This window comes from Topomyia yanbarensis, chromosome 3, assembly GCF_030247195.1.
Source record: "Topomyia yanbarensis strain Yona2022 chromosome 3, ASM3024719v1, whole genome shotgun sequence".
In the NCBI taxonomy this organism is placed as follows: domain Eukaryota; kingdom Metazoa; phylum Arthropoda; class Insecta; order Diptera; family Culicidae; genus Topomyia; species Topomyia yanbarensis.
Genome location: NC_080672.1, coordinates 379,725,778 through 379,740,306, shown reverse-complemented (window position 1 = coordinate 379,740,306; position 14,529 = coordinate 379,725,778). Strand labels below are relative to the sequence as shown.

Genomic DNA, 14,529 nt, shown 5'->3' with positions numbered 1-14,529 from the left:
ACTGCACTGTATGGAGCTGCGTGTTATTCAAAAATTTAAATTTTAATGATATCACGACTTGCGACACTATTTTGAACATTAATATCTAATGGGTTTCCATATTTTACCACCATCTAATTCGGAATTAACAATTAACTGGAATTATATTCTTTTGCTATATAGTTTATGTATTTCAATAGTACAATATTGAAAACCACTTGAAAATGAATTGTTCTCGGAAAACGTCAAAACTCTCATACAGCCTTCTCCGAGCAGAGCCGTCAATATGGAGCACCTAAGTGACTCAATCGAATACGAGAAATTTTAAATAGTGGTGCCACGTGTTCATTAGTTGTCCGCGTGTCAAGCGAGCAACATCGTGGCTATAACAACCGGACGGTCCATCGTGGCGTAGAAGCTATGGATTTTGGGCCGTGGTGGCATTATCCCGCAAACAGTTAAACCGTGCACGAATTTTTCGGGCGCCAGTACTGCTTGGGTGGGTGAGAAGGTTGAGTTTGGATTGAGTTGAACATTGCTTGATACTTGTGAATTTGTGCTAGGAAATATATATATATATATATATATATATATATATATATATATATATATATATATATATATATATATATATATATATATATATATATATATATATATATATATTCTTGTGTGTGCATTGGGTTGAAAGTCCCATTCCAAAATGTTTTCGGCGGGTAAATAGCCTATTGGCCTATTCGGCAGTGGTGGCATTAACACGCAAACTATCTAACCGCACACACGAACCTTTCGCGTGCCAGTACCACTTACACTCGCCTCCACGCTGCGTGCGAAGACCGTCGTGCGCTCTTAAACACTAAGATATCTGCCAATATGCTACTGTAGGTGTTTCTACAGCACGGGTGGACTGAACTGAATTTACTGATATAAAACCCGCCATATCTATCGTTTGTTTACGGTTTATTTCAAAAAATTTAATAATTTCAGGTTGTAACTCTGTTATTAAGTAGATAACTTTATTTGTTTAGCCATTAACAGATTAAAAATATCTGAAATTGTCTATCTAATTGGTCCATTTAATTGGAGAATAAAATTTCATATTTCGTTGAAGAACTGAATATTTAATTCGGCGAAGATAGGTTTCCTCATCGCAGCTCTCAATATGGAGTTGCTCGTTTTGAATAATTTTTGTAACTGGATAGCCTATTTTTGCTAGGTGAATTAGTCAAATAATGCCATTTTTATCAATTAATCGATTAATCTTTTGCCCCTCTCTTGTATATAGAATCTTATTCCTGGTCTTAAGATAGCTGTAATTTTGTTTTTTCTCTTTTTTAAAAAAAATATTTCAACATTGTATCCTCCTAGTTCTAAGATATCCAAAGTGTAAAAACAAAATAATTTGGCACCGCCAAGCTAACGCATTTGTGCCTATCAAATAAACGAAATGAATAAAAAAAATTGATCGATTAATAGCAAATAGACTATGTAATACATAGTTGATTAATACCAAAAAATAATTGATTAATTATTAAAATAATCGATTAGTTTAAAAGTATACTTTTTAACGACATTCAATTAGTTAGAGATCACTGAGTAGAGAAAGTTGGGAAAATTTAGAACAGTAGTACTCAAGTGAGAGCAAGGATATGAAATATACAGATCGGAAAACTAGAAGTGGCAGTGTCATTAGAAACATGCTTAAAATCTTACGGACTAATCTTTTGTCTTCTGCTGGCAGGAGTCGAGCTTAGCCAGCATTACTACAAATCGCTCAAGTCTAACAACATGTCTTACTAACGCAAAGACAGACTTGTCGCTCTTTACCATGAGAACCGACAGTAGCAAAGCAGCATGGAGTTGTATGAGTTGTTTTAAGGAGGAGAGTTTATAGTAAATTGTAACATATGATAGCAGAACGTGATGGAGCATGTTTTTATTGAAGACTATACAGTTTCTCGTTCTGAGATGAGTCGATAGTTTTGATAGATTAATATTCATTTGCGAATTGAATTGTAGTTTCTAAAAAAAAGTTTCAAGTTACAATTAGAGTACAAGTGAGAAGGCATAAACCGAGCAAAAAACGCATATCGAACACCACTTATGGAGCAATGCGCTCTACGATTCAATTGTAACGAAGGTACGAACCAAACTCAGAAATAGTGGAAGTGTAGCAAAAGTATATTATACCCATATGGAAACCGATTTTTTTTTTCTATTTTCTAATATTGAACTGCTCTTTTTGATGCAAAAGTGTTGTGCAGGGGGACAACCTTCTACCTTCTCGTCTTGCACAGAACAAAAACTGAAGCTGAAGCCAAATTAGTAAAATAAGCAAGCAATTTAACTATCACTTTACTACTTAGCCACTGCACAAACGGTATAGTATCGCTACTTCTGGCTTCGTACTGAAATAGAACAGCCAAAGAAAACAAAGTTGCCCGTAGTGGAAACCGAGGCGAGTTGAAACAGAGGAGAGTTCAAACAATGCCCATTGCTAGCAAAACCATACCGTTAGGGATTTTGCAACATTTCTTTTGTTAAACGTATACGAAAGATGTGAAACAAATATATTTTGGCCAGATCTCTAACGGCATGGTTTCGCTAGCAATGGGCTTTGTTTGAACTCCCCTCTGTTCAACTCTCCTCAGCTTCCCCTATCACGAGAAATCACAATTCTGATTGACTTTAACCTTCCGGAAGTCGCGCTAGTGCACTCAGTGCACGCTGCTCTGAAAATCTAGCGAAATCGTATTAGCGCACCAGCGGCTGCTCGTTCAGTGGGCCATTCGCGCGACTTCCGGAGGGTTAAGTGAACTTGTCTTAGACACACAATGCATGAGGTGATAATGTGGCTTAGTCTCAGACCAATAGACATAACACTATGAAGAAATTTCTCCAAAAAACATCGTTCCACTCATTTTGCAAAAACATTTGCTCCTCCCTTTATAACCGGTTCCACTCATTTCCTAGTTGTTATAACTCATACTCGGGAATTTTTTTCATAAGTAGCCTCTCCCCCGCATACTTGGGCAGTGCCATCATTGCATTTGCGACGACAGTCTCAACTAAAAACATTATTTAAAATGACCGTTAAAACTGGTGAAGATATTCATCAGAATGCTATGTCTGTTAGTCTGTAATTTAATCTTGAAAAAGTGTTCATACAACTACACCAAAATCTCATCCAAATTCGTTGTTCCGGTAGCTAAATTAGTCCGATTTGGATCAAATTTTAAGCAGGTACTCCCGGTGGTACTAGATATCGACACAGGTGCGGGCCGAAGGAAATCATTTGTTCTCGCCATTCTAATAAATGCGTATCGTAACCAAGAAGCGTACTCCTTTTTAATTCAGAAAGTGTTTTTGATTTATACGATTATGAGAAAGCTTTTTGTATATGAATAAGTCTTTTTGAAAATGTTTGCTGAATATTCAGTGGAACTATCATCTTCCATCTCCAGAGTTTCAAATGCTTTTATTTATTTTTTATCCGACTACTACTAATAGAATGGTTGAATAAAAACAAAACAGTACAAGAACCGAAATAGTGTAAATGTAAATAGCAAAAATATTTTTTAAGGCCGCTCATGAAAACTAGTTTTTTTTCTATTTTCTGATGTTGAACTACTTTGTTTAATGAAAAAATGTTACGCAGAGGAACAATCTTTAGCAATCTCAGTCCACCTTCTGGTCTGGCACAAAATAGAAACTTAAATTCGCTCCACCATTACTATATTAGTAAAACAAACAATCAATTCAACGATCACTTTGCTACTTATCCACTGCACAAACGGTATTGAAAAAAAAAATTGATTGAAGAATAATAGAGATATATGCATGAGAAAATGATAAAATTTAATATGACTGACAAAAAGCCCTATAACCCCAATTTCTCGTATTCGAACTAAGATCAAAAGGATTCCGTTCGATTTCTGAGATTTTTTCACATTAGAAAAACTACAAAATATGTATGATTTGTATCACGGAGCAGAAAAATCATTAAAAAATAGGGGATTTTGGGGCCAAATGATCCAGTACCACACTTTCCCGTATTTTTCAAGAAACAAATGTATCTTCATTCAAATACTTAGATTATTTCCTTTTAAAAGAGGTATAAATTGTAATTTTCTGATTGCTACTTCAAAAGTTATAGCATTTAATGTATTTTTCCTCCTTATTTTCCCATAGTACCAATTTCAAAAAAATTCAAGCGAAGTGGGCGGGGGTCTAAAATTGTCCAAATGATGTGAAATTTGGCATCTGAGCTTACTTTGACATTTGTCACAATATGAGAGGGGGGGCCTTTGAGAATTCAAAAAAATTTTTTTTGCAATGCCCTAATGTATGTGACGTAATCTTGAATAAGTTTACATACAGCTACACCACACGAGAAACTGTATTTTTATAATATTTAGAAGTTTAGTCTAGACAGAAAATTTCTTAGGGGCTGCATACACAACGTGGACAAAAACCTCCGTTTTGACTCCCCTCTTTTCCCTCCGTAGACAATTCCTGTACCCCTACTCCCTTCCTACAATATCCACGTGGACTTTCGAAGATGTTTTTCGGGTAGTTTCATGAAAATGGGTTTTTAGAAAATTTTGCTATGTGTTAGACTGTAGACTGCTACTGAAGCACTTGATGTAAATCGTTCAAGCTTCAGCCAAAGAATGTCATACACTTATTTAGTATTTTGTGGAATCTTCATGGAAATATTTGAATCTGAACGAGATTAGAATCTTTTTTATTTACGTTTTAAAGATTAACCATAATGACACGAAATTCTAGTAACCTACGGATTTTTGAATTGGCTCGTAATTTCAACGACAAGATTTCAAATCCAACATTAGTGAGATTTGACTAAGTTACAGAAGATCGGATCAAGGGATTCAGGCGAAAATTTGTTTCTCGGGTTTTGATTCGAACGATTTCCTCTAATTTTTTTATGATAGTTGCCATCGATGTTTTCAATTTTCTCAGATACATGCTCACTGACACACTATGCACTTAAACTATTTCAAAATCATGAAAAACCTAAAAAGTTAGCGCTTACATCAATAACGGTACAAAATTGTTTCATTTTCTTATAAAAGACAATATAATAAAAAGTCCTAGTGGACATTTCACACGTCCCCACCCCCTCTTCATGGACAAGCGTGGACATTCTTGTGACCCTTACCCTCCCCTGAATTGTTCACATGGTATATGGATACTGAAGAACAGCATGCAATGTCGAATATGGATGACGATAAAATTGAAGTTTGTCTGCATGACCTAGCACCACGCACCATTCATATCATATTAAAAGATTCCAGAGGAAAAACCTTTTCCCTTGCATTCCCAACGGTGTTCGTGAGGTGGAAATGTGGATGACCAAACCTATATGACTTTCAAAGCTAAAGGTGGAGAAGATATAACCTACAAGGAAAACATGCTGTCCAAGGTAGACCTGATCAGATTCCTTCGTGCCAGTTCTGTGACCATACGGCAAATGTTTTCGATCCATTTCTTACTTACCTGACAGAGAGTACAAAGAGTAGTGTTAAAAGTCTCTACAAATACTTCTGTCAGCTCAGTTACCTCACTGACACAGTCTGCTTGTTTGAAAGCAACAATAGTTGATATTAGTTTTAATTTCTGCCAGAAAATGAAAGGAAAACTTTGACCATCAATTTCATTGTTCATATTACGTGCGCTTAATTAATTATGATCCATGCTAAAAAAAGTATAAAACAAAAAAATCTAGTTTTTCTCACCCTTGACATAAAGGAATTTTGTAGACATTGGTCAATAAAATGATAAATTGAAATAAAAAAGCTAACACCCGGTGGGGTAGAATTGGCATACACAAGCAATCACGAAAACATTGCAATTGAATAATAAAAATATTCTTTCACTGGACATCGAGCCCACCATCTAGAATTACCAGTGAGAAAAAGCACTTTGCATTATACTAAAAGTTGTGTTGGTTTATTTACCTTTCTTTAACAGGATAGGTAATTAAGGTTTAATCAGTATAATATCTTTTAACCGCTATGCGCCGTCTGAGCTAAACAAAAAAGCATTCTAAAATGCTTGGCTCATCATTCACGAACAACCACCAGCGAACCCTAATGAACCACAGAATTATTATTCATTAAAATCCCCTTCTTTTTCCTTCGCGGGCTCTATTCATACCCCCCTGCTGCTATGAATGCAGTTGCTTCTGTTTTCAAATTTCTTACCAAAACAAAATTATGCCACTCCTGCACAGCTCACGGTAGCAACCCAGCCCAAAATTAATTCATCTCGGTGCTCTGAAGCATACCAATTGCATTGTGCAGCTCTACAGTTCAAGAATGCAAGACCACCGCCAGCAGCGTTCAATAGAGAGACGGTTCTTCCCCGTGCACAGCGAGTACATTCTCGCGTACCAGAATTAACGCTCATATTTCGTTGCCGACTGTCGTTTTTTTTTCCTGTCGTCCCGGAAGCGCGACCTGGAAGGCGGAGGTTGGTTGTTTTTTTTTTTTTTAATTTTTCATCCACTAGAAACCGTTTTTTGCGGCACGTTCTAGCACGTATTCAATTCAATTTGAACTTTTACTTTTGCTGTAATTTTCGCTCTGCCCGTTTCGCTGCCAATTTTATGAAAGGTGAATAAACTTCTGCCGCCTGTTTCTCCTAGTATTACTTTAGAGCAGTCAAAATGAAATACTACTTCTTTTCTTATGGCAACTGTGTCTGATTGAAGAAAAACAAAGATTTGCTATAGGCGTCAAATCAATTATCACATTCCCTATGAACCAATGCAAGATCCAAATAACACTCAAGAACTGTTTTCGGGAAAAAAAAGTTCATTATTAAGTTTACCCGAGCAACATAATACGCTACGCTAACGTCAACAAGTTTTGGTACTGGAAAGCAACGGTAACTAAAATCAAAACAGGACTACGAAGATCTGTGAAATTGTTACCATTTTAAGTAGTTGTCTTTAACAATATATAATTAGAGAAATAAAATGGAAAACAAGTAATCTGTAATCTGATATCAATTCTCATTCTACACAAGCGTCGTGGAAATTCGTCCTATTCCAAAGAGTTTTAGAACACGAAACATGCAAAAGAAGTACACATAATCCGATCGCAGATCGCTGCAGAAAGCTTCATCCCATTACGTTTCGTGCCACGAACGAGCACAGCACCAGCGTCCTTGTGAGCCCTAATGCTTTACCGCTTCCGGTCCCGAAACCAAATCGTTTCTATTCTAAACCAACTCGATCTCACCTGTCCCGGCGAATATTAGGCTATTAAACTTTCGTGTGTACAAATCTAACGGGGAAATTGGCTTCTCGTTGCGGGGAGAAGTTGTTCTTCCTTGTTCCGAACCAACTAACCGGTGGCGGTTGCGATTGTGAGCGGAAGTGAAAATATGCGCGCTTGTTTTCATTTCACGTGTCCATTATTCCTACACACCATGTGCCCAACATCAGTTTGCTAAAGTCGTTACAGCTACCCTGCATATTCTGCTCCTTGCTCCTAGTTTAAACGCTATAATCTGGGTGTGTGTGTGCTGTATATATTAAGGTTTTTATTACCCACTACATCTTGTTTTGATTGTTTCTTACAGCTAAATTTCATTGTTTTTTTTTGTCTTCCAAATATTTGTTCGTACGCTCACTCGTTCACTATCTAGCACATTCCTACTTTTCAAGGTATAAGAAAAAACTATCTTGCCACCATTCACACATTTTTTTCTTTTTTGTACAGAGGAAGATTTCTCAGCGGAGATCGAAATCGCTCTCCGCAGAACCGTTCCCGCTTTTACTCACGTACAGCTGTCCCCGGATCTTCCGGGCGGCCTTCGGTTACTGGCTGCCAAGCTGCTAGTAGTGTTGTTACCAGCTCCTTTGCCGCCGCCGCTGCTGTGGGCTCCGCGTGCTCCTACTGTGGCCACCGCCGGGACTGCCACCATCATCCGGATCGCCGGAACGTGAGCACTGGTGGGAGCCGCTGGGCCAATTTCATCTTCCATCTTGAGTGTACCATATTTTAAACTGCGTACTCACAACAATATGCACTAAAAGTGTCACATAAAACAATAAAATGCTCGTATGTGCTAGAACAACCGGTCCGGTGGCTGCGTTGTGCTGCATCGCTGCCGGATGTTCACCTGGAAGAAGGAAAAAGAAATGGGACAATCAGAAAATTTATTCCTCTCGGGCAGTGCGGTGGCGTAGCCAGTGACAAAAGAGTAGCTGGGACGCATTCGTAGCCAAAACCCAAAGTTGATCGGATAAATTCCATGCGAATTAAAAATTGTGATCAATAGATGTTGTGTCGAAAGTTAATTCTTGTTGAATTTTAGTTCATATCATATCATAACACCAATAGCAGTTATAGATTTTCTTGGCCAAAATTGGACCCAACTTACTCCTCTGTGCAGCGATAAAATTTTCGAAGTTGATATGGTATCAAAGACTGTATTTGAAGAAAACTGGACACATAAAAATTGAATGTCAAAATGTTTCGATTTTCTTTAAACATTCTAAAAATGAAATATTATTGTTTGACTATATTTTGACGTAACTGTTTTATTGAACCTCTTTTATCAGCCCAAACGCTTGCTCTTTTGTCTTGACCCTTTTTAGAACCTAACCCGACCATGCAGGCTGTTGTCAATCGGGGAACGAAGTCAGCTGGTTTGAGCGACTTGTCAGTTCCATCTAGTTTTGGCTATACTAGCTAGTTTTGACAAGCGACGGCGATATGCAGAAAATCGTAGATCCCGCAGATGTTGCCCGTCAGGTTCCCAAAGACAAAATATTTCTCATATGTCTTTCGTGTCCTTCAAAGTCGGTTTGCATCCCACAGTAAGATAAATTCCGACAATTTATCTATCAACCAAATACAGGAGAACCAATTCAGTAACCCCATCAATGGAATAAAATTTATGCGTTATATCGTGGACGGTGGGGTCCCTCAGGCTTTCGCCAGAGCCGAGTATTCCAGTGATGTTTTTGTCCCTCCTGCACTCAATAACACTCTGTTGCAGCATAATGATTGCGTGGGTGAAGGTGTTCATCACTTCGTGTGTGGTTATCTCAACAGGCCTACTACTATCGGGGCTGCAGGAAGTGTTTCATGGCCATCATCTCCTGCTGATATCGATCATTCGTTATTTGCGAATCACCTTTCAGCTTATGATGACAATAGAAGTGATACATCGACAAACGAGTCCGCTCCAGCACAGACGGCTCCTGCTACCCTTGCTCTCAAACCGGACACGCACCACAACCAGTTTCTCTCTGTGTATTATCAGAATGTAAGGGGTATGAGAACGAAAACACAAGCTTTTTCGCTGGCACTCTCCTCCAGAGACTAATACGTCATTGTTCTGACCGAGACATGGCTACGCGATGATGTATTCATTCTCATAGCGTTAAAGAACTACCTTGCAGGTTCTCTGCCCAAGTAACAATTGAAGTTTTATAGCACGCTTCAAGTGCAATCTAAGTTTTTTCAGTGGCTATTAAACTATCATAAAACCACAATTGTGGGTACTGAGCTTAAGCGGAGTTGAAAATTTGGGGCAAATCGTAGTACGTATTACCCTTCCACATCAGTCTGTCTTTATTTGCTGTATATACCCGAGGCCAAATATAATATTTTAGACTAAGCCAGTAGTTCTCATCATCGGTGATTACAATCTTCCTCGTCTTCAATTATCGCATGACAGTGATTTGAAATGCTATTTACCTCTTAACGTCTCGTCAGAACAAGAAACTGTCGCACACGGAAAAAAATTGTTCCCAAAATCGTGAATAAAGTGCCATGAATTCTGGAACAATAACGTTTATACGTTACGAAAACAGGACCATGAGCAAAAATCATAGCTTTTATAATTATGTTCAATTTCCCTTCAGTAACGCCCGCAAAACGCTATTTTTCGTGAACTATTTCACGAAATTCGGAATTTTATTCATGAACCCATTCAATTCTCGTGAACTAATTCATGATCCCTAATATATTAGTCCTAATCCAATATCCGTTCTCGTGAAATGGTTCACAAAATCATCAAATATTTATTATTTATGCATTCGTGAACTGGTTCATGATTCCTAATATATTAGTTACGATTCAATATCCGTGCTCGTAAAATAGTTCACGAAATCATAAAATATTATTCATGTATTCGTGAACTGGTTCATAATTCCTAACATACTAGTCACGATGCAATATCCGTACTCATGAAGTAGTTCACAAAATCATGATGTATTATTCATGTATTCGTGAACTGGTTCATGATTTCTAATGTGTTAGTTACGATCCAATGTCCGCGCTCGTGAAATAGTTCACGAAATCATGAAATATTATTCATGTATTCGTAAACTGGCTCATGATTGCTAGTTTAATAGTCACAACTTATCATTCGTTTTCGTGAAAAAGTTCACGAAATCATAAAATATTCATGTATTAGTGAACTGGTTCATGATTCCTAGTACATGATTTACGAACTATCTATTATCTATTTGCGTGCTTGTGATATTTAGAAGATATCCCTAATCATTTACAATTTCATGCAACATGGTAATGAAATTTTTACGTGAACTCCATCACAAAAGTTGGAGTATTATTCGAGCATTCATTATTGTTCAATACACTTTTTAATTAAATACCCAGTTGCTAGCGACCAGTAATAGGTACGAGCAGTAGATATAAAAAAAATATTAGAACCTCGAACATAGTGATTCATTTGATAAGGTTCATTGGGATGTCCGGACAGAAAACGAAAACTGCACTGAGAACCTCAAATAGTGTGCGTAAAATAATTCACAAAACCAGATATCGCGAATGAGACAAATTCTAAATGATCCAGTTTATATTGTCACGTTATTCCGAGTAAAAAAACCTATTTTAATCCACCTAGCGGTGCAATTGTGCCTTTCTCAATCATGAATCACGAGAATGTGTGCGTTGTTTATATTCATTAAAAACTTTTAAATGCCTATATTACATTTCATTATTATACATCACATGACAACTATATACAGGAAAATAAATCATTATTCGAGTTCTAAAATTTTGAAAAAGAAAAAATAGCCACGGTAATATTGAACTGAAAAAAGGTGCGAAATCGGCAAAGTCCCAAAAAGTCGATTTTTATAAAAAAAAATTTCGAGATAACATAAAATCTCGACGTTTCATGCATTTTAAAAATGTTTGGTATCAAAAATACCGTCTATGGTGGTCAATGTAGTCAACGACAGTTTGTTTGGCCGTCGGTGACCTAGAACTGCAAAGTTAAGTTATTTGAGAGACATTTTAGCGAAATTTTTACCTTTTTTGCTTCCATCGGGGTATCGGTTTGAATCACAATTTGCTATGTGATCGCACGCCACAACCCGTAACTCCGGAACCGGAAGTCGGTTGGGGATAAAATTTAATAGCCATTTACGGGGACGCAATACCTTTCATTTGAATTTGGATACTTCCGCCGGGGCTTCCGGAACCGATGATGGTGGCCAATGTGACCAAAGAGACTTTGAATGGCTGTTAATGACCTAGTACTACAAATCGAAGCAGTTGTGGTCACATTTTGGAAAAATTTTCACCATTATACATTCATTGCAGAATTTCTTAAAATCGACGTTTTCTGCGTGATCGTACTCATCACCCTGTAATTCCGGAACCGGAAGTCAGATCCATTAGAAATTCAATAGCAGCCTATGGGAACGTTACATACACATACACACACACAGACATTTGCCGAACTCGACGAACTGAATCGAATGGTATATGTCACTCGGCCCTCCGGGCCTCCGTTAAAAAGTCGGTTTTCAGAGCAATTGCAATACCTTTCTATTGAGAAAGGCAAAACCATTAGTAACCAAAACATAATAGATCACGATAAGGCGAAGAGAATGTACGAATACCATGATAATACCGCTGATATCATGAACATTAGTTACATTACTCTTTGAAAGTAAGCTCTAAAATAAAATATGATGATAACATGAACAGAAATTACAAAAATCGTGACTAAGATTCCTAAATCATGAGCACAAATCACACAACTCGTGACAAACATATTTAAATTCGTGACAAAGATCATGAACTCATGAACATGAATCACTCTACTTATGACTAAATCATCACTATAACGTGAATGAAAATTACGAACATCCCACTAACGACATGAGAATTCACAAGAATCGCGAATAAGGTCTTGAAATCATAAACAACGTTTGACTGTCGACTGTGTATTCCCAAATCATGAACAAGAATCACAACAAAAACTAAACAACAACAGTAACTCAACCAAACATTCTAATGTAACGCCATGTGTAATACACATATATAATATACATTGTATATATTCGGGGCGAACTGGTTTTTAAAAAACACAAATAGTTTCATGAATACAAGGTTTATCATTCATAATTTCAGGAACTTTGTCACGGTTTTCGTAAATCGTCCAGTTCATGAAATCGTGACTTTTTGCTCATGAATTTATGAACGGTTTTTTCCATGCAGGGTCTATGATGGCAGCCGGTCAGTACCAGATCTGCTCACTTACGAACGTGAACGGAAGGATACTCGACCTTGCGTTCGTGAACAACATCGAAGTAGTTGAACTGCTTGAACCTCCGAGCGCTTTACTGAAAATCGATCCTCACCACAAACTTTTTGTGTTGCGGTTGGATCTACGCACTAATTCAGGAGATGATTTTTTTTCCAGTCGATTGATGACCTTAACTTTGATTTTAATCGTTGCAACCAGACAAAGTCTCCGCATTGATTGCTGCTGTCGACTGGAGTAACTCAATGTGCTGCAATGAGCTAGACGAGGCTGTCGCGAATTTCTACAGTATTGTCTATGGAATACTCCGCCATAATGTTCCAGTGAAACATGAAATTTATATCTTCTTTTCAAAGGCTTTTGACAAAGTACCCCACAACATCGCAATCCTGAAACTAGAGCGACTAGGATTTCCAACTTGGCTGGCTAATTGGTTGTAGTTCTATCTCTCTGTTTGTTTTGGATAAATAACACACATGTCTTTGCTTACTGTGGAGCAGAGCAAAACTTGCTCGGGTTGTCCTCCGCAGCGAGAGAGGTTGGAGCTTTTGGATTCTTTGTGGATATTCGAGGAAGCGAAGTACTACACCCAAGTAAATCAACAAAACTGTTCACAAATGCGAAACAATACATCTAAATATGAAAAAGAGTGATATGCTTTACCAAAACGTTACACTCTACGGTGAATGTGAATAAAATATGATATTTTTCCTCCTAGTGCAACGAGCTACATAAGAAATAAAACAGAGCATATTGATTTGTTTTTAAGCTTTTATATAATAAAAAGCAATCGAAGCGTTCTTAAATTAAACTATAATTAGAAATTCTATCTGATTTCGGCGCACATCTACGTGTATCTTGAAGTCTATCCACTGGTCAGTAAAATTCTCTTGGTCGAAGTACCACTAGAGGCGACAACCCTCCCACTATTTGAGAGCTCAATTGATATTTTAAAAGAATTGGAAATAACTCCAACAATTTAAAGAAAATTGAAGTCCATGGTTTGTCATTCATTGTTATAAAATCCATAAAAAATCATATTTAAATGCGAGATGATACTAAAAGTTTTTGTTAATTAATGGGACATACATATTGGCCAACGATTTGAACTCTAGCACTAATTTGCTAAATAATTCAAAATTGTGTTAATGTACAATCTTTTTAATTTTTAAAGAACAGAAAATATTGGGCTTTCATTTCTTGATGTACAAAAAATGTATTTCTTGAAAAGGACGAAAATATAAATATAACATTGCTAATATACATTTCTTTCCTATCTCACTATGATTTTTTTACGAGTACCCATTGAAGACAAAAATTTTTAAAAAAATCTAGAACCGGATTTAAGTTTACGCTTAAGTTTTTCGATTAAAAAAAATCACAACTGTGATATTTGCCAATTGTTTACCATTAATAGAAGGTTACTTTATAAACTTTGCGCTTAATATAACTAAATGATTCCGACAGTTGTGACTTCAACTTTCGTCAAAATCCTGAATTTTTTAACTTTTTAAAATCTTTAAAATCTTCGGTTAATCAGAGCTCGAAATTAATACCGAATCTCGAAAAAAATTGAGAATTCAAAACTCGAAAACTGAACCATAAAAAATTGTAACGAATGATCACGCTCGTTGGATTAAAATTCGATGGAAAGCGTAATATATCTCATTATGAAAGAACTTTGATATATAATACATTTAACTTTTCAATATATAACACGATTTAGAATTGCGGTAGCTGGAGGAGCGTGAGATTTTGAACGTCAATGTCTTTTGCTTCCTGAACGTAACATGCTTTTATATTTTTGTATTATTTACTATAAATCAGTTACAAAATTCTTGTAATATACTTCAAAATATTCTAACACACCAACACCCATCGCGGGAAAATTTATGTTTTTCATAGGATTACGAATGTTTTCGAAACCAGCATAGCGAAAAATCCACCCACAATCCTTATTTGAAACTAGATCCATGTTTCGCTATT

At 36.8% G+C, this 14,529-nt stretch overlaps 1 protein-coding gene across 4 annotated transcripts in view; it reads right to left on the bottom strand.

The window, feature by feature from the left end:
- Window positions 1-663: 663 nt before the first annotated feature.
- LOC131692366 (zwei Ig domain protein zig-8-like) overlaps window positions 664-14,529 on the bottom strand; it is a 428,468-nt gene continuing 414,602 nt past the window's right edge. For all 4 annotated transcript variants that reach the window (XM_058979372.1, XM_058979370.1, XM_058979371.1 and 1 more), the window contains one exon: window positions 664-8,133. In XM_058979372.1, the coding sequence (XP_058835355.1) occupies window positions 7,985-8,133 (149 nt within the window). In that variant the 3' untranslated portion in view covers window positions 664-7,984. The remainder of the gene's footprint in view (window positions 8,134-14,529) is intronic.